Source organism: Natrix helvetica (assembly GCF_964273705.1).
Source record: "Natrix helvetica genome assembly, chromosome: 4".
Classification (NCBI taxonomy): domain Eukaryota; kingdom Metazoa; phylum Chordata; class Lepidosauria; order Squamata; family Natricidae; genus Natrix; species Natrix helvetica.
Genome location: NC_138550.1, coordinates 47,531,247 through 47,552,979, shown reverse-complemented (window position 1 = coordinate 47,552,979; position 21,733 = coordinate 47,531,247). Strand labels below are relative to the sequence as shown.

At 41.8% G+C, this 21,733-nt stretch overlaps 1 protein-coding gene across 3 annotated transcripts in view; it reads right to left on the bottom strand.

Annotated features, from left to right (window-relative positions):
• The window catches only part of USP25 (ubiquitin specific peptidase 25), a 70,005-nt gene extending 51,554 nt beyond the window's left edge, over window positions 1-18,451 (bottom strand). For all 3 annotated transcript variants that reach the window (XM_081950220.1, XM_081950221.1, XM_081950222.1), the window contains exons 1-3: window positions 18,265-18,451; window positions 6,964-7,041; window positions 6,118-6,262 (exon numbers count right to left, since the gene is read on the bottom strand). In XM_081950220.1, coding sequence (XP_081806346.1) covers window positions 6,118-6,262; window positions 6,964-7,041; window positions 18,265-18,309 — 268 coding nt within the window. In that variant the 5' untranslated portion in view covers window positions 18,310-18,451. The remainder of the gene's footprint in view (window positions 1-6,117; window positions 6,263-6,963; window positions 7,042-18,264) is intronic.
• Window positions 18,452-21,733: the final 3,282 nt, after the last annotated feature.

Here is a 21,733-nt window from a genome sequence, read left to right as displayed (position 1 = left end):
TGTACTTTCTATTACTTTATCTCTTTATTGGCATAAATTTGCTGACTCATGAAAACTCTCATCTGCATTAAGCCATAGATCTTTGTCACTTTGAAACTAAAATAGTGTAACTTTAAATCAATAAATAAACAGCAATAAATAATTCTAGCTAGGATGTCTACAGTAAAGCAATGTGAAAAGAAGGAAGACTACAAGAAGAACAAGGAGACTGCATAAAAAAACTATGAACAGGATGTTTCAGCCCACGTCATCAAATAAATTTTCATTAAGCAGTTTCATCATGGCTATTATACTGGTCTAGTATGTTTAACACATTTATCGTGAAGAATTTTAAAGTTCTAAACAGCATCATATTGGTCAAAGAAATTGGATGCTCTCAAAAATCTGGGAAACTGTGAGAAAGGGCTTACCTGATACGCCTCTTCTCATAGTGGGGGAGGAGTATCCAGGATGGGTTGACCTTGTCCTCTCATTGATTGGGCTGAGTAGATAAACTCTTTGGGCCACGCCCTGGTCACCAGGTACCACCCAGTTATCGGCAAAGAACCTTATCCGACTCGCTGTGTCATCCACTCCAGATTTTATCTTCGTTTCAGCCTTTATTTATTTCTTCAACAGAACAGCTCAACCATCAAACATAATGCTCATGTTACATAACCCTATCAGGGTGGGGCTGATACTTGTCCCCCACTATGAGAAGAGGCATATCAGGTAAGTACCAATGCCCTTTCTCCATAGTGAGGGGAGGAGTATCCAGGATGGGACGTACCAAAGCTTACACGGCCCTAGGGAGGGTTAGCCATGTTAAGAGCTCACATAACCTTATGCCTGGTGAGGCGTCACCTCCGCCCTGTGCACAGCCTGCAACACCCTATGCCCAAATGAAGCCTCTGCAGAGGCAAAGGAGTCCCGTTTGTAGTTCCTCACAAATGGTGAGGGGGAAGACCACGTAGCTGCTGCCCTACAGATCTCAGTCAATGAAGCCTGAGTGGGCCAGGCCGTTGAGGTGGCTGCGCTTCGTGTGGAATACACTGAAATAGAGCTCGGTGTTTGCAGACCCCGTGCTTGGTAGGCGGAACAATACAGGTTCGTAACCACCTGCCAAGGTGGATGTCACCTTGTTCCCCAGGGATCCCGGCTGGAAAGAGACAAACAGGGCTTCAGACTTCCTGTTCGGCCGGGTTCTTCTGAGGTAAATCCTCAGAGCCTTCCTTACGTCTAGGGTGCCACTTCCTTTCTAACGGGTGAGAGGAGTCCGGGCAGAAATTGGGCAATATCAATTCCTGCGAGCGATGGAAGCAGGAGCACACCTTAGGGATGAAGGAGGGGTCCAACTTTAGTACCACCCTGTCCTGGTGGAACACGCAGAGATCCTCCCTGGCTGACAGAGCCTGTAGTTCGGATATCCGCCTAGCTGAGGTGATGGCCACCAGAAAGGCCACTTTAAGAGTCAAAAACTTAAGAGACATAGTTCGCAAGAGTTCAAAAGGAGGCCTGTCAGAGCTTCCAACACCTTATGCAAGTCCCAGGAGGGGTACCTGTGTACTGTAGGTGGCTTAAGATTGGATGCCCCCTTGAGGAATCGCCTGACCATTGGGTGGTGAGTCAAGGTCTGAGACCTACCGCACAGAAGTACCAATGAGATGGCCAAGATCTGTCTCCTAATCGTGTTGGGAGCTAAACCTCTGTCCAGACCCGCCTGAAGGAAGTCCGGAACTTGTGGGATTGTGGCTCAAACTGGATCGTGGCCCTTTGAGCTGCACCATGTTGAAAAGGCACGCCATAAATGCGCTGTTAATGCACTCTGTGGAAGGTCTGCGAGCCACTTGAATAGTCTGTATCACCCTGGGGCAAAAGTGGCGTTCCCTCAGGATGCTCCACTCAAGTGCGAAGCGGTCAACTGAAGCCACTGAGGGTCCGGGTGCTCCAGTGATCCCTGGCTGAGGGAGATCCTCTCCTGGGGGATTCTCCAGGGCCTGTCCACCGAGAGATTGGAGATCATCAAACCAAGGCCTCTGGGGCGAGTGTGGGGCAATCACCACCACCTCCGCCCCCTCCTACAGGATTTTCTGTATGACCTTGGGAATCAAGGGTAATGGTGGATAGGCATAGAGGAGCCCCCGGGGTCATGGGCATCGGAGAGCGTCCACCCCTTCCACCTCCCATGTCTGATACCTGAAATAAAACCTCGGGAGCTGGGCGTTGAGAGTGGTGGCGAATAGGTCGACCTCCAGGCATCTGAAGTGCCTTGCCACTTCGTTGAATATCACCGGCTGCAGCCTCCACTCTGAATTGTCTACCTCGGTCTGGCTGAGCCAGTCGGCTCTGATGTTGTCCACCCCAGCTATATGTTCCACAGTCAATGACAGAAGGTTCCTTTCGGCCCATTGCCAGTCGTTTGGCCTCCTTCATGAGAGCCTTCGATCTGATCCCACCTGTCTGTTTATATGAGCCTTGGTGGTGATGTTGTCTGTGAGGACTAAGATGTGGCTACCCCTGACAAGGTGACAAAATTGAAGGAGAGCCCGTCAGACCGCCCTGAGCTCCAACCAGGTTATGTAGTGAATCAGTTCCACCTTGTTCCATTGTCCTTGCACTATCTGAGCCCGCAAATGGGCGCCCCATCCGAACAGGTTTGCGTCCGTTGTTACCGTCACCCTGTCTGGCGTTCTGAAGATCTCGCCCTTGGAGATTGCAGGGGAAGTCCACCAAGTCAGTGAGCGGGATACTTCTGTGGGCAGAAGAACCTTGGTCTGGGAGCAACTCATGCCCCTTCGCTGGAACCATTGGAGGTCTCTGGTGTGGAACCGAGCCCAAGGGACAATGCCAATGGCAGACACCTTGGTGCCAAGCAGCTTGGACAGTGTGGCTAAGGATACCCTACGCCCCCTGGCTACCTGAGTGGCTAGCTGCCTAAGAGAGAGCTGTCTTTCTGATGACAGAGAAACCGTGCTTGCCTCTGTATCTATCAGGGCTCCTAGATGGACCAGACTAGTGGAGGGGTGAAGGTGGCATTTGGCCAGGTTTACCAAAACCCCATGGTCTCTCAGGACTGCCATAGTAGTGTCTAGATCCCGTAGTGCACCCTTGAAGGAGGATGACTGCAACAGCAGGTCATTTAAATAACACTGAATTCGAACAGGAACCTGCCTAAGGTGAGCTGCCAATGCCTCCATTACCTTCATGAAAACTCGAGGGGCAGATGACAACCCAAAAGGCAGGGCTCGATATTGGAAGTGGTGCCCTAGGTAACAGAACCTGAGATGTTTACAGTGTTCCGGGGCTATGGGTATATGCAGGTAGGTCTTTGTGAGGTCTATGGAGGTGAGAAAATCTCCCTGCCTAATCCCTTCCAGGATGGAATGCAGTGAATGCATCTTAAACCTCCGATAGCGGATGAAACGGTTCAGGCGTTTCAAGTCAAGAATTGCTCTCCAGCCGCCCGAATTACAAAGAGAATAGAGTAAAACACCTGGCCTTGCTGCTCTAGAGGCACTGGCTGGATGGCCCTGATATCCAACAGGTGTTGGATGGCCTCCTGCATCAGCAACCTCTGGGTCAGGTTGCTTGATACAGGGCAGCTTCGAAAGAAACTCGGGGGGTTGGAGAGGAACTCAAGTGAGAGACCATATCAAATGGTGTTCTAGACCCACTTGTCGGAGGTTAAGTCCCAGCGGTCGGCGAAGTACGCCAAGCGCACCCCAATGGACGGTGAGCTAGGTCTAGTTCTAGTTCTTGCAGAAGGAGCGCCCTCTGCCACCTCCTCCTCCCCTCGAAAGGGCCTCTTCTGCTGCCTGCCCCTCTGCTGTCTATCTGGGTATCTCTGCCTGGATGAAAAATCTCCCTGGTACTGCCTGGAGCCCGAGTACGCAAACTCCGACCCCCTGAAGGAATCCTGGCCCTGGAAGGAGGACCCGAAATCCTGCCCCCAGGAGTTGGGGCATCTAGGATATGGCACCGCCATGAAGTTGGACTTCTTGTGAACGGTGGGGAGCACCTTCCACTTGTCCTTGTTCTCTACTAGGAATGGGTCGAGGGCTGCTCCAAAGAGGGATTCTCCCGTGAAGGGGGCCGATGCCAGGCACCATACTTTCGCTTGCCACTGCTTCAGCCAAAGCAGCCTGCGAAATGCCACAGATGAGGCGATCACCCTGGTTGCAGCTAAGATAGCATCTGGGTGGCAGCCACCAGCTTGTTGATGTCTTGGTGGGCCCTGCCATCTGAAATGGGAATTTGCTGCTGCAGGTCTTGCAGCCACAGCAGACAAGACCGGTTGAAGAAGGAAGCGGTGGTGGCTGCTCTCACTGCCTAGGCCGCTGCTTGATGGGGTCAGCTTTTTTGTCTTCCGCCTTCAGGTCCTCTGGTTCCCCTGGCATGTTAGTAAGCATATGCAGGGCTGTGACAGGCACGTCGATGGTGGGTTGTGAAAGCAGTTGGGCCATGTCCCTGTCCACGCTGAAGAAGGTCTTGTCCATGGAAGTGGGATGGGGACTGCCATGGGGGAGGCCCATTGCTGTTTGATCATGTCTAGGAAAGACTTGGGTGTGGGCATCGTGTCTGCCTCAATGGCCTGCTCCTGTCCAGCAGGTGTGGACGGGAAGGGCTGTGGCGATGGTCCCACTGCTGTGGGGCATGGGGATGATTGCCATCCTTGTGCAGGCCCCCAGATGTCCGAAGTATCAAAGAGAATCCTCACCTGGGGGGGAGGGGTTCCCCATCTGCAGTCCTGCCAGGAGAAAGAATCCCTGGAAATCCTTCCCCAGGTTCCTGGCCAGGGGTAGCCCTCTTGCTGCTGGCCTTGTAGCAAATGCGCTCCAAGGCTCAGTGCCTCCGCCTTTCATATTTGGAGCCAGGCTTTGGCGGCTTGGAGCTGCAGCCTGCCTCTTTGCCCCCCTTGGAGGCGACGTGCTTTCTCTTTGCCTTTGCCTTGCCTCCTCCTCTTCCCTTAGCAGCCTCTGTAGCAGTCTCTGACCTGTTTAGCTGGTCCTCTGCTCCTCCGGTGGGGCTGCTGGCTGCTGGGCTGGAGTCTTGAGTCTTGCTGGTATCCTCTGTGCTGCTGGGCGCCGCCATCTTAGATCACGTGGTTCCAAAATGACCACCGGCTCCAAATTCAAAAAGTTCCTCTCCATGGGAACACGTGGAACTGGCTTGTGCCTTTGGGGCTGCCGCGTGGCTTCTGCTGCCGCTGGAGTGCTCTCTCTCTCGCTTCCTCCACTCTCTTCCGAGCTTTGCGAGCTACTGCAGGCCGCTATCTCTCTCCGGCACTTGTAGGCAGGCGCAGGCACTCTGCTGCGTTTAAAAATGCCGTGGTTCACCGCTTGATCTCCTGGGGGAAGCAGCAGAGCGAACTGGTGCCAGCTGAGCCTCTCCGACGTGACTGCCTTCCCGGGATTTCCAGGAGAGCACCCCCTCACCTGCAGTCTCGATTAGTGCCCTACATCTCTATTTATGACCTGGGCTGCACGTTGCCCTGAAGGGCTTGCTGCGCGTGCTTTCTTTCTCTCTCTCTCTTTCTCTTCCCAGCCAGGGAATCAGCCAAGAGACAGTTACTCACTCAAGCAGGGCCGCAGCGAATTCAATCCAATTAACAATGAGTTCAATCTTTTTAAAAATTTCCAGGAGCTTGGGATGATCACAGCCGCCAGTTGAAGGGCTGAGTCGATAAGTGGGTGGTACCTGGTGATCAGAGTGTGGTCCAAAGAGCTTATCTGACTCAGCCCAATCAATGAGATGACAAGGTCAACCCATCGTGGATACTCCTCCCCTCACTATGGAGAAAAACTGGATCTCAAATAAATCCAGAAATAGAGACAAAGCTCTTTTCTTACAATTAGATAGCTAGATAGCTAGATAGCTAGATAGCTAGACAGACAGACAGACAGACAGACAGACAGATAATCAGCTTTAGAGTAATTGCCATCACAAAGTTATGCTTGTCTAACCTAAGAATTTCTTTCTTTTTTTTAAAAAAAAAAGTCATTATTAGACAATATCTATTATCAAATATGAAATCTGGAGATACAAAAAGTTCATTAATATACAGTAGAAACTGAGATTGTGGCAGGTTTTTCTAGTTTTTTCAGTTGTGTAGTTATATGGTGAGAAAAAAGCACTTACTTGTATCTGCTTGGCTTCCTACACTTATATATCTGTCATTACCAGGAAGTGCTGTTTGATAGTATGTTGTTTCTTCTTGCTGAGGAATCTTGGCATTCTTTGCAGTTAGGAGGGCTACTGCTAATTCTAGGTTCCCATTGCTATCCTTTAAATGCAAAACAATGAATTATCAGAATGCCATTTTATGATCAGCTTCTAACATCAAGTGCAGGTACATCTACATTTTACATATTGCCATGAATATAATTTTATTATTAGAAACCTAATCAATAACATATTAATTAATAATGTGAAAGATGATAAGCAACTTTAAAACAGAATGCAATAAAAGCTGAACTCTAATCCAAATCCACTGACTTAATATAGTCGTATTCTGCAGTAGCATATGAAATTGTTTAACAGTTGAATTAGATGAATTAGATGCTACCCATTGTATACATGTTTCCTAAATAAAACATTTGCAAGGAGTTTTGAAAACAGTTTTGTAACTTCTGTTTTCAACATGAATTTGAATAAATGATCAGTTAAGCAGGTAGAAAAATCATAATTACAAACACCAATATATCTATATTTAAACCCAAATGTATAAAGTATAAGGTTAAGCTGCTTAATTAGGAATAAGGAAATCCTGTTTCTAGTCCATGCTCAGCTTTGGATGTTCAATAATGATTCTGGACCAGTCACAATTTTCCCAGTTCACCTACAGTTTCAACCTATTTGCAGGCCATTCAAATCAACCTTACAATCTTGTATTGAATTGTATTGAATTAAGCTCTGTTACTTAAAATATACTTCAAAAATTTCAATTTAGAATCTAAATTTAGTTATTTTTCAAAATCACTGTACCTTCAAGGCTTGCTGCAGTACTTGGGTGTCATTGATACCTGTGATTTCTCTCAGCTGATTCAGAAATGTCTGCTGGTGCTGAAGAATTAAAGAGCTGATCAGTATAGAAGACAAATTAAAGTAAATAAATAAACAAAAAATCTAGTTAGTGGAAAACACAAGATTCCCCCCCCCCCTCGCTTTAAAGAAATGTGTCTACCAGTATCAATGTGTACAATTACAATGGAGCATAGGAAACTTAAGTTTAGAGTAGCTGCTACAAATTCGATTAACTCCAGATAACATACCCAACAACAAAACAAACTACTATGATTGTTGTTATAGATATATGAACTTTCATACCATATGTAGTAGCTATATATACTTTTAAAATCAAAAATACAAATTTGAAGTTTTAAAATTGCCTTTTCAAATTTCTAAATCATCAGCAAGCTAAAAATAAATGGAAGTTGCCAAGGAGCCATAAAGTATCACAAAACAACTTGAGAAAAAGACTAGTTCCAAGAAATATTTTGTTTTGGTTTGGTTAAAAATTTATAGGCCTTTTTTTTTTCAAAATACAATTTTTGTTGGGGTAGCATACACCTATATTTAAATTTCTATCTGCATTAAACTGTTAAATAGAATGAACAAACAAAAAGAGTTTCTGCTGTATGAAATAAAGTATGGCAAATAACACTAATTGGGATTTGGGGGGGGGGGTAGGAATGAAGAGGAACTACTTTTGTTGATTGCATCTATGAAGAATTCCAAAGGGATTTCAAAAGCATCTTGCAAGAAAGGTAAAGGGAAATTACACTACTGCCTTCTTTGAGTGATTTAAGACTCATATTTTATAGTATAAATGTAATGGTGACCGCACCCTCACCAGCAGTCACAGTTTGGGCACTTGACAATCGGCTCATCTTTACAGCCATTTGTAGCATCCCACATGACTGCATTTTTTTTACTTTCTTCATGCAGTTGCTAAATATAATTGTAAAAAATGCCAATTAAATGCCCATTAAAGTGAATTCACTTAATGACTGAGATGTTTGCTTAACTGTCAGATATTTTCAGTCATCTGCTCTGTTTATCTAACTGTATAAGCTACATACTCTGCATTGTTCACAATTATTAATTATTTAGTTATTTCCATTAAATAGATAGATAGATGATAGATAGATAGATAGATAGATGACAGATAGATAGATAGATAGATAGATGACAGATAGATAGATAGATAGATAGATAGATAGATAGTGATGCACTATTTATCATATGCTGCAGCTTCTCATTTTCTTGACTTAAAATCTAACTTTATGAACTGATTTAAAAAATCCCTCTTGTTATAGCTAATCCTTTTTACATTAGCTCAACATTGATTTATAAACATGAAATATTAAACATAGCCACATGGATAGTTTAAATAGGGAGTAACCATGTAAAATGTCAACCCAGCATAAAGGTACCATAAAGAGTTTCGTTTTCCAGACTCCCTCAAGACTTTGCTAACTTTGTAACTGTGTGCTGCCTGTGTAATATGAAACATCAAACAAACTTTCCCACATAGGTTGCCAAAAGAGAATCAGTGGATACTAACATTATTCATCCATTCTGAACTGCATGAAACAAGTTCAAAACAAAGATAGAAACACAACACTGTCTCCATTGTCATAATCATAAGTGACCCATCTAGCCCCTAGTTAACAGCTATGTTTGAATATCACTTGCTGAAAATGCAGAGAGGAAAAGAAGTATTGCCTTCATACACCTATTTTTACTTAATCATATACAACTATGAGAAACTGGATACCTGAGAAAATCCACGTGAGGGGCAACAAAGAACGCTTGGACCAATCAGTGTGAGTCCAAGCTTTTTGGAGCTTGTGAACTTTTTGGACATGAGTATAGGATGGACTACAAAAACTAGGAGAGCCAAAACATTCTATTTTAACGTTTATAATATATATCTAAAGTACCCTCTATGGAGAGATTTTCTGCTATGTTAGAATTCACAAAAAGCCCCCCACCCACCCAAAAAAGTAAAATGACTCAAGTCAGGATGTTTGAGAGCCTAATGATGAACATGTATTTGCTAAACTGCACAAACCATTTCAAAATTTGAAATAGAAGAACAGACTATAGTGTAGTCACTACACAATGTAGGATAAAGTGAGCTAAAAAATGACAGATTGACAGACAGACAGACACAGAAGACAGACAGACTCATATTCTCAATGGGAAAATATGTGGTTAAGAGTGGACATATTAAAAAAATCTTAAAATTACATTCAAATATATAGTTTGACATAGAAGAATTTAAAGATCAATGTTAAATTGATGGTGGATATTCCTTTTATGATTAGTGGACAAATGATTAGGGGGAGGTGGGAAACCATGGAAGATTATTTCAATATATGATTTCTACAGGCAGAGATGAAAAGATTCAACACTACCTACCACAGAGGAATGCTTAGCGAAGTTGACAGATTTTGCTGAAATTGACCAACTTCTTTTATCATAGAAATAATTTGTTGGCGAGTGGAAGCCTCTTATTAACTTTTTCATACAAAACAAAAATATGAACGTGATTTATGATTTTGATAATTATACAGGTTGCATTACTGAAAGAACAATCTAACTTTGCAGAGACACATTAAAATATATTTGTACTTATAACTTCTGCCTGATGTCAATCATAAATTAGAAATTAAATGTAATACGTGTATGCCATGAATGCAATACAATTGTATTGCTTTTATTTTGAAGGCAACTCTTTTTTTAAATATACATTTGTGTTTGCATGCTTGCCAACTCAACTTCACAGCCCAATTGGTTTGGTCCTCCACAGCAGTCCCAGTTTCTCATGTGATTCTTTGAGAATATTAATTGTTCATCCTGACTTATAGTATTTGTTGAAAAATCCTTGTTTTTTGCATATATAGTCCTCAATTTATCACCATCTGTTTAATACTGATTCAAAGTTATAATGGCCTCAGAAAAAATGACAGTCATAGTTATGACTGTCGCATCACATGATTACAATTTGGGCACTTAGCAATAGGCTTGCATATATGAAGGTTGAAGGGTTTTCTGGTTATATGTTTGTGATTTGCAATGTCCCAGCCGGCTTTCAACTGACGAAGTCAATTGGGAAAGCCAGATTCACTTAACAACCACATGATTGATTTATGACCATAGGATATGTTTAATGACCATGGTGATTCACTTCATGACTGTGCTAAAAATGGTTGTAAAACCTGGTTATGGGATAATTTGCGTAACTATACTTTGCTTAGTGGTGAAAATTCTGATCCCACTGTGATTGTAAGTCAAGGACTACTTGTATGACATTTGTATCTAGGAATGACTGCATCCTACCGATTCTCTTCATTTCACCAGAGTTTTGACAAACCTTATCTATATTCTCATTTGCACCAAATTTACTCATTTAGGCTGTCCCATCATAGCTCAGAGACAACAGGAGCTGGCATTAAAAATTGTGTACCTTCTTATTTTGCAACTGTTGTTGAAATAATTTTTTTGCCTTCAGTTATAGGCACCTGTTAATCTACTTTCAGCAATGGCCCTAACCCTAACTAATAGTATTTTCTAAAGCACATACTTATTTCTGAAATGAATGCTGTCCATACCTGGCAGATATCCCAGCAAGATCTCTTTAAAAGTGTTTTGATCTTATGCCATTGTAGCCTAGTTCCATTTTGAGTTAAGCAGAACCAATCTGATATGTTTAGAATTGGCGTTTCCAATAGTGCCCCAGGACCTAACAAATCTAAAAACTCTTTATCTGGCACCACTTCTCTATAAGTGCACTAAGATTCCTGGAAACTTTACATAAAATTGCTATCTTATGGACCTCGGTGGGAACAAGAGATTAAATGAATCTTTTGATATTAGCAAATGTAGCTCTTCAAGATAATAGCTATATTTATGTCACTTTAAGGCAGAAATCCTGATATTAAAATACAAATTATATGCTAGTATATGATGCCAACACAAAGAAGCTAAGAAAATAAAGAATGGGGGTAGGGGGAGAATTATCAAACATTTGAATAGATATTTTTCTTCCTTTTTTTCCTTTTGAAATGATGTTTTAAAAAGAAAGGGAACAAAATATTTCTCATGTACAAGAAATTATTCACAGCATTGCAAATGTTTTTACTTCTAAATACAAACTCAAAGGCCTCTTTATTCTGTTAAAGTATAAACAAATTATCTGCTGTTTCCCAGCAATAGTAACAATCATAGAGCAAGAGAAAGTATAAACTTTCGGAAGATTATGTTAATGAAAGGTACAGTGGGACAAAAAAGTAACAACCTCTAAAAAGGGTCACTGTTGATACAGATAGTTGGAAGAGGATGATGGTCTTTTTCTATTTGTCCTGAGTGATCACCATCAGAACAGCTTCACATCAAGAAATGTGAAAGTCAACTCAAAATATGCAAATTGCCATACTGCCTTCTTAATAAAAGAAGTCTAAAACTTTGTATTTTGCAAAAGAGGATAATTTTCTATATTCTGGCTGAGGCAGAATAGATCCATAAAGAATTTGTCATAAAGGAAATCTAATGATACAACAGCAAAGATTCATATACGCTCTGGACAAAATAAAAAGCTTCTAGTTTAATTCTAATCAAACCATTCTTTTATTTTTAAGAATGAGTTCAAAAGTCAGAATTAGATAATTCTAATAAGAGATAAATGTCTGTTTCTTGATTATATTGGGAAATTTCCAACATTAGAAATAAGCTGGGTAAAACAACAAAACATTAGAAGAATAACTCCATTCTGGGAAAGAAAATATTCTAGTAATAGTGCTGGTACAAGTTGACAGAAGAAACAAACAGCCTTCTGAATTAATTAGAAGTTTGCCATGTACTAAAGAAACCTCAAATCTGGTGAAATTGCTAGTGAATGCCATTATTCTTACAATCATTCTCCCCAATAGAGTTGGAAAAGAGCCCAGGCCTCTGGGGTGTGGTAAAGGTCTGGGTCTTCTCCTTGGCCTAGCATGCCCAGGAGACCTGATCCTTCCCCCCTTCCTGATGCTCTAAACAACTACAACTGAACCTTCTTTTCCTTTGCCTTACTCACTGTTCCTATGATTGCATAGCCAGAGAATGTTGAGCGAACAAGTTGCAGGATCATTACTACACTGCTTAATGAAATCACCAGAGGCAGCAAGGGCATTACAAATCTCCATTTAGGTGAAGAAGCAGCAATCATCAGTTATTTCAGCTGCAAATGGTTGAAGACTTTCTGATGATCAACCAAGGACATGCTATGTTGGTCATCCTATGAATACATAATTGTGCTAGTTTTCCAATCATCCTCTCTTCTACTCTCAGTGCATGTTATACACAGATGATAGAATAGTTATTGAATGAGCCTGAGCAATGCCATTGCAAGCAAATCCCAATGACCAGAAATCAGATGAGGTTTGCTGTGGGTGCAACATTCAATATGGTCAGGGGTGGGATGCTACCGGTTTAACAACCGGTTCAGAGTGAACTTATATATCGCTTTCCAGCCCTCTCCAAGGAGTTTACAGAGTCAGCATATTGCCCCCAACAATCGTTTTACCAACCTTGGAAGGATGGAAGGCTGAATCAACCTTGAGCCTGGTGAGATTTTATCTGCCAGATTGAAAGCAGTCAGCAGAAGTAGCCTGCAATACTGCATTCTAACCACCGGCTGCCACGGTTATGCTGCTGTGCTCAACAGTAAAATTTTAACCATGCTAGCTTCAAATTGTTACAATGACAGAACCAAAATGTCAGCCATCAAGGTAAAGAACTTCAGGCTATGATGTAGATCCTGAGCACCCCTCTATCCAGCTCCTAGATATACTAGCATACCTACAACTAGAAATGTTTTCTTGCCTCTGTCCCAGCCTGAATAGAGTCCATCAGATGGTAAACTCATCCATGATACTGTTTGCATTTATAAGTCTGGCAATGAAGGCAGCACGAGTTCAATTCTGGACTTTAAAAAAGTCTGTAGGCAGAGGGGTTTTTTGTTCCTAGGTGTAGTGTTGAGAGTGCTTGTTTCTATAGCACTAATAAGCTACTGCTATATGCTACTGAAGATTTCGTTGAAAAAAGCACAACCAAAAACATATATCCCAACACTTTATAGTCTCTTGCACACAGGGAGTTGGACAGTACTCTCCTGTTCAATATCAGTAGCCTTTAGGTACATATCTAGAGAATTAAAGTATTTATTTACATTATGCTATAACCTCCACATTGGATCTAAAAATCAGTTTACAAAAATGGATATTGAAGATATTCATGTACTTGCTTGATTGCAATACCATATACAAGCAATTTCCCAGAACACTATTAGACATGTGGAAGTCCATTAGGTTGTCTAATGTTGCTCAGGTTGCAACAACCAAGTACATAACGTAAAACTTCATTCTGGAGGAAAGTGCACTGGGACAGGATGCATTTTATATGTTTGCATCACTAGTCCTGCAAGCTTGATGCTGAACACGCCCCCCCCGCCCCGCCCCCCGGCTTTTGGAGCCACTACTGAAACAGAGACAGGTGGCGAAAGTGGCCCTGGATCATAAACTCAGAAGGAAGCAGATACTGCAAAAAAAAAGGAAAGGAGGATGTGTGCGTGTATAAAAATCTTTAAGGTTTCCTCTCTTGCAATAGAGAGAAGAACAATATCTCGAGCTGGTGTCACTGTTCTATGCTCAATACAAAACCATAGGAACTTTTAATATTTGCTTCCAAATGTGGAGTGCTGGTACCTGAACAGATAAGGTATTTCACATTGCATCTTGTTTCTAATATCCAATTACATCATCATGCTTCTCACAGCATTTTTCTTTCCCCCTGGTTTAGTCCTAGACAAGCCACATAACTTTCAAACCTCAAGGGAATGGGAAACTATGGGGGGATTGTGCAGTAGGCCTTAAGAAAAGCCAATACATCACCCCATAACATTATCCAGTAGTGAGTGGATGGCAATCAATTTACTAGGAGAATTACACACAAGATAAAACAGCTAGGCTTCCACATCTTCTCTTTTGTGTGGAGTGTGATATGCTTGGCCACACAATTCTTAATTCATGCTACAGTACTTCTAGCTTCTGACATAGAAGCATCTGCAAAAAAATAGTAACATACAGGAGAGAAATGCCACTGGCAATGATCCTAGCTCTCAATACCAGCACCAATGTGCTGGCTGCAATTTCTGCTGAAATGGAAGAGGAAACAGATGTGGATGTTGTGGTTGGAGGTGTATGAGCCAAATGCTTAGAGAATAAGGTTCAGGGGTAGACTATAGTTAATTCAGGAGACAATCCAAAGGCATCAACAGAGGTGGTTCTACCTTGCACGCATTAAATGGAGATGAATGATGGCTGACAATCTTCAGGATAACTCATGTGAGACTCTTTTAGGTTTCCAAATGTTGGAGGGGAGGAAATGTCCAGCTAAAAGTCCCTGATCCAAATAGATTTTCCAAGGAAAAACCATCTCAACAATTAAACATTTAGCATGCTAAGAAATCCCTGACTATCTTTTCCAAACCTATCAAGATTTTGAGGCCTTCTCAATGTTTTAAGTTTGACCTGCCATTAACCGATCTATTTGCACCACCTGGAAAGAAACTGTCAGATGGCACTGTTAAGAATCCAGTGTCAATTTCTGCAGTCCCACCAATATGTACCTGTAAGAACTATACAGCAACAAGGCACTATCCCAATACTTAGGTACCTGTTGACGCCTGGCTGTGGTACAGTGATGATACCATTCCTCTTCCTTTAGCTGCTCTGTGTGTGGATGAAAAAAGCACTTTCAATTTTGTGGCCCAATATAATTATGGAAACGTTTTGCCAACTATATTTTATTATCAAAGGAGATATCAAGATCATACTGAGCTTCTGTTGTGTGTGGAGTGCAGTGTGTCATTTAAACATGCATGGGAAGAAACATTAAAACTTCTCCCTGGTTTTACTACTACTATAAATCTCACTGCAAGACCAGTACACCCCCCTGCCTTATGGGCATGAGTAGAGGCAGAGATTTGTTAGCAAGGAGAAGCAGAGTTCCATGACTTGAAGCACCAAATATGAACAAACAGCAGTTGACCACTGCTATACAGGTAGTCCTTGATTTACAACAGTTCATTTAGTGACTTTTCAAAGTTACAATGGCACTGAAAACAGTGACTTATGACCATCTTTCAAAGTTACCACCTTTGTAGCATGGCCATGGTCATGTAATCAAAATTCAGATGCTTGGCAACTGGTTCATACTTATGACTTTTGCTTTGTCCCAAGGTCATGCGATCTTTTGAAAAGCAAAGTCAATGGGAATGCCAGATTCACATAACAATTGTATTACTAAATCAACTGCAGTGATTCGCTTAACAACTGTCGTAAGAAATGTCGTAAAGTAGGGCAAAACTCACTTAACAGAAATTTGGGCTCAATTGTGGTCATAAGTCAAGGACTACCTGTATAACATTGGGAAGCAAAAATTGGAGGGTGGGCAGAGAGGAATGCATACCATCCAAGTTGTATCCCTTCAATGGGATCATAGCTACACCTTTTTCAAGAGGATTTACATCTAAGCCTTCCCTCATGCTTAGTGAAGAGATTGTAAAATTCTACAACTGCCTTTCAACTTTCTTCCAGATACACAATTTCATTCAAAGCTAAACAATGAAGCACATTACAGTGACATATTAGATAGCTGTAAGTTATAATCAGTTCCTATGTGATATAATCATTGATGCAAAAAAGCCAAAAATGGATAATTAAATTCTATGTAGAATAATTGTGAACACTATAAAAGTAGATTTTGATCAAATTATTAAACTTTTGAAAAATATATTTCTAAACCTGTGTTAAGTTCTTTCACTGTAAACATTTTATTCTTATGTGCAATTTTTAGAATTAAGGATAAAGGGCATAAAGAATTATGACAGCATAAGTGAATATAAGGCAATTGTACTATTAGAATAATTTACAGCGTATGAATTCAATTTATAAGCAAGCTGGATCATGAACTTACCTATATTTTTCACATTATTTCAAAAAATAGTACCCATTTTATTGATCACCATAACATACAATGGCTCAACCAAGTTTCAATTTATAGAGATTCATACTATTACCAAATGATCAAATAAGATTATAACAATCTGTCTTTATCCTAGTTATCTAGTTATCTGCGGGATCGGATCCTACCCCATACATCCCTGCGACCAATTCGCTCCCACAGAGAGGGACTCCTCCGCGTGCCGTCCACTAAGCAATGCCAGTGGGCGGCGCCCAGGAGTAGGGCCTTCTCTGTGATGGGGCCAGCCCTCTGGAATGACCTCCCCCCCGACATTAGGACTACAACTGATCTCCGCTCCTTCCGCAAGAAACTCAAGACCCACCTGTTCCAACTAGCTGGCCTGGCTTAACTACAACTCTATTCTCTAATCCTCCTGGCAATTTTTTAAATCTTAGGGTAGTTTTTAAGGTTATTTTAATTCCATTATTATTGTATTATTCTATGAAATGTAATATTGTGTTATGAGTTTTTATACCTCCTCCATGCAACATAAAATATATATCTTTGATTGTACGCCGCCCCGAGTCCCTTCGAGGAGAGGGAGCGGCTAACAAATCTAATAAAATAAAATAAAATAAATAAATTATAGCAATAAGATTTATATACCGTTCTTTAATGCTTTGCAGTTCTCTCTGAGCAGTTTACAGAGTCAGCATATTGTTCCCAACAATCTGGGTCCCCATTTTACCAACCTTGGAAACATAGAGGCTGAGTCAACCTTGAACCGATCAGAATTGAACTGCGGACCGGTAGCAGAAATAGCCGGCAATACTGCATTCTAACCACTGCGCCACCAACTGCTCAACAAATCCAAATCTCAATAGCTTTCTAACCATACATATATAGAACAATGCATTATTTCCTATTATATTAAGAAAAATAAAGAACAGAATTACCAAGTTTTAATAAGATAGATTCAAATCTACGTGCAACTGCAGTTAGCTTGGGAGAGCCACTCTTTTTCAACCTGATCTAATTCACAAGGATTTTATAAGAAAGTATAAGTAGAAACTAAACCATATAAGCTGTCCTATATCTCTAAAAAATAACATGCAAAGGTAAATCCACAAATTCTTTTCAATCACAGAGTTATTCTTGAACATGGACCACGTTTGAGAAAATTTTGTTTCCAATACTTTTGATCCTGTTTATAAACACACTAACAGAACCTTCACCAAAATACAACTGATATTTTTTTCTTCTATTCAATCATGTCAGATTCTTGAAGATTGTTTGTACAACTCCCTGCAGTTCTTTTGGCAATTTCTCAGAAGTGGTTTGCCATTGCTTCCTTCCTAGGGCTGAGAAAAAGTGATTGGCTCAAGGTCATCCAGCCAGTTACATGCCCAAGACAGAACTAAAACTGTCTCCTGCTTGGTGCTTTAACTATTACATCAAACTTGTTCTCCCTTTATTAATTAGGCCATTCTTTACTACTTAACAAGTCTCATCTTAAACTCTACACTAGCAAAGGCCAGATTAAGAATACTGAGTGTAACCCATTTTCATCTATTCATTTGATCCTCCAGTTAAGAGATAAACAGAAAAAGTATCATTGTTTTAATACAAACATCTCTCAACGTAACACATTACTGGTCCCTTTCAGAGCCCAAACTTTAAATACATCTCTCTGTCAATGTTTACAGGCGTCTGCATTACAGAACTTTGCAGGAGGGATGTGACAGGATACAAGAACTAGTGGAGAATCTGGATGAACGTCTCAATTCTTCTGTTTAGAAACAGTGTCACTTTGGAGACAGGAGATGACATAGCGAGCAAAAAGGTGAGACAGAAATGCCTAATGAGTCAATGCATTGGCAGACCGCCTTGGGCGCTTCTGACAAGACAAGGTGGGAGTGGGGAAACGAAACAAACGAGGGACAAGAAGCGCTTTACAAGCAACCAAAAGGGTAAGGAAGAAAAAAGTAACCACTATTGAAAACTCTGCCCAAAGCAGTTTATCCAAAAGCCACAACTACCTTCCCTTCGCTAACCAGGTCGGAAAGAACCCCAATTCCATCACAACTTCCCCTCCATACGCAAAGGTCACGGGGAAAGCAGGGGAAAAAAGGGAGGGGTCGCAGACCCGCCTCGGTGGAGGCTCCAGAACGCGAGGCCCTAGCGCAGCTCAAGGGCCCGCGGCGGCCTGAACGAAGCGAGGAGGGGTCTCTTCGCCCCGTCGCTTTCCTCCTTCCCGGCCGGCTCTTCCCTTACCTTCTGGGAGTTGCTCTGCTGCAGCACATTCTGCTCCACGGTCATGGCCCTTTCCCAGCTTCGGCTTCCCTCCCTGCCGGCCTAAGGGACTGACGACGACGACGAAGAAGAAGAAGGGGCGCTGGCGAGGAAAGGCTGAGAGAACCAGAGTGAGCGCCAGGCCTGAGCGGACCCAAGAGGAAAAGGAGGAGGGCTAGGGGAGGCCGCCGCTGAGTCAACGCAGCCGTGACGTGACGCGCCGCCCAAACAGCAACAACCCCGGGGAAGAGCAGCGCGCTTTCGGGCCCTACGCCTGCTGAGAGGAAGGCGCGCCCACGGCGTCGCGGCCTCAACCAAATCAGGCCGGCTCTGCAATGGGAGTTTCGGCTCCTCCCATGTCGCCGTTGTTTCTCTTCATTACGTCTTAGAGCGCGGTCATGCACACAGCTCTACTCGGATAATGAATAATTGAAACTTTATGTAAAAGTAGCACTGCGTGAATGGATAGCGTAAGGGGCGGTGAGCAGTTTCCTTTTAAACAGATATACTAGGAAATTTTATTTATTTGATAAATAACACCCCTCTGCGTTTAGTTTGTACGAGGTATTTCCCCCCCCTTTTTTTTTTCTGCTACTAAATGCAGTGATAATTTCCTTTCCCCCTTCTTTTTACTCGGCCCGATTATCGGCTCTTTCTTCTCATCCCTCTTCAAGTTCTTTTATTGTAAGGGCGTGGCCACTTTTTTTTAAAAAAAAAAAAAGATAGTTAACTAGCCGAATTTCCAGAGAACAACACTTTCTTTTCGTCACATAAAAGTCGGAGAGGATTATGTGCTTCAAGCACTCAAAGAAGGCTGGGTTATTTTGTGTTAACAAAAACATGGCAAGAGAAAAAGGCTGATGAGTGACTATATGGAGAGGATGCTGTTCCTCCAAAATATTTGTTTTGGTTTCTGTAGGGATTCTCCATTGAACCATCCCGTGCAAGCAGATACACCCAGCCATTGAGGAGCAATTGGAAGATACAGCCATAATTTGCTTAATTCTTGCTGTTAAAAAAAAAGTCACTCAACTTCATACTTAGGATGAACGGAACAATGATCTACTGAATTAATGCACTTTCCTGGTTTTGCTCTACACATTAATTTATGAATTTCCCAAATTGGCTGGCTTGATGTGTCACGCTGAGCCACAAAGTTGCCAACCTCAGTATTCTGCGAACTCATGTATAAAGTGTTATGTTGTCTCCATAAAAGGCACTGACTGGAAGATGGAACCTAATCTATTACTGCCAAATCTAAGCATAAGGACCCAAATCACTATCATTTTGTCACCCTAAAGTGAATCATAATTGGATGAAGAGTAAAAGTCCCGCTTGGTATGATTGGCCAGTAATGCTACACTACCAAGAGAGAAATTATTAAAAGGGCCACTAAAAGTTATGTTGTACTCCTGAACGTATAAAAAATGGATCAAGACTTACAAAGCAGGCGCACCTACCAGTCTGTCTTAGCAATAGCACTTTATTTTTAACTATTTTAATGGACTATTGTGACCTGGCTAGAGTTGTCATGTGAGATAGATGCCACAGACGTCCTGTAATTAAATGAATGAAATTTGGGGGGAGAACGACAGGCAATGTCTACATGCCATAATCACAAGATAGACATAGACATTGAGGTCTGCTGCCCCTTGGGTTTTCATATATAGATACTTCTTTGCTAACAACCACTTGTTCAGCAATTGTTTAAAGTTACAATGGCACTGAACAAGTGATATTTACAACTAGTACTTGAAATTCCAGCCATTGGTCACATGTTTGCCATTTGCACCTTATCTGTTAGGTTCCCAAATGGAAAGTCAAGGGGAGATCCAGCAGGGAAGTCTTCCCCTCTACTGGCACCATAACTCACAGGCCCCTCATGCACTCCTACTTGCACCTGGCAGCAGTCACTTACCTGCCTACCAGCTTGCTTTTGAACCATCTGGGTCTTGTAATGTCTTCCTGGCTTCACCATGACTTTTGTCAGCGTTCCAAATATCATCCAAAATTAAATTAAAGTCCAAGGCATAAACTTCCAATTTATTAAGAGAGACATGTTGGTACATCTGTGGAAACCCGAATCTGAGCTTCCTGGGTTTCCCATCACGTGGTCCAATCTTCCACTGCCACACTGGCAGTTCCACTCATCCAGTTCCGGTCAGGCTCAGAGGTGCAGAGACAAAAGATGACCTTGGGCTTCTAGAAAGGATTTTTTTATTTTGACAACACATTCTACTCCTTACTATTCCCTCTCCCAATTCCCCACTAATGAAAAAGCATAGTAAAATAATAGTGTGGCAGGCCAAATATCCTAACGGGTTGCAGGCCTGACAACTTTGCTCGTTGGAAGCTGAAGAAAATTGTGAGGCGATTCTTTAATGAGGGCAATGGGGAATGCAAAGATTGCTGTTGTTGAGCAGTGCTGTTGCAGTTTACAACCACATTGCTCAGCAACAAATTTTCGTCCTAAATACTGTTGTTAACTGAGGACTACCATTAATGCTTTTTTAGAACAAGAAGAAAGAATCAAACTAGATTTCCAGCCTTAAATGTATCACCATTCCTTTTTAATAGTAAAGACTGTTTCTTTTGGCTAGTCTGCCACAAGTGCGACCAAAGCCCAATTTTATTCCATGCCTGCTCACATTATTTTCTGCTATCTAGGTTATCTAAACAACAGATTAGATTCCAAGCTAATATATTTTTGTCCATGCCCCACCAATTAGAAGACATGTGAAGTATACTGTCACACTTAAAATACTAAGACCCAAAATCAGTCACTTACCATGAGAGAAATTATTTTAATAAGTTGTGAGACTTGACATTTTGTGAGTTTTTCCTCTGGCTTCCGTGCAGCAATTGCAGGACCAATCTCAGAATCTTTAAGCACTTTTTTCTCTTAGAATTCATGAAAATTGCATCTATGTGAGCATCTAGTATCTGCACACATCTTTAAAAAAATGTAAAATGCTAGTAGAAATGTACAAAAAAAAAAGAATAATTGTGCAATTCTGTCAGCTGGGATCTGATATTGATTCAATTCTGTTCTCAAGCATGTGACGTAGACTGTTATTTTGTTTTTGGAATCTTCAGCTATCACTATTATTTGAAACAAGGACATGAACAAATAGCTATAATGTTAGTATTTGTGCAAGCAGCATATGAAGTTCTCAAGTGTAACAGTTCCTTTCCAAATTTGTGAAACATGCCAAGTTTCAGGGGGCAGGGGAATACAAAGGAAGCCTCTATGCACTGACCTTTCTTTCCTACCACAAGGATTGCTGGTTTGTATATAATGCTGCTTATTTCTCAAGGTCTTTAGATTAACCTCTTTTCTCCACCACACCAGTGTCCTTATGGTTGAGACAAATGGATAATACCTCAACCTAAGCTGCGCTGTCTCCATAGTTGTGCCCATTGTTACGTGTTATAATACCTCAGTTATGAA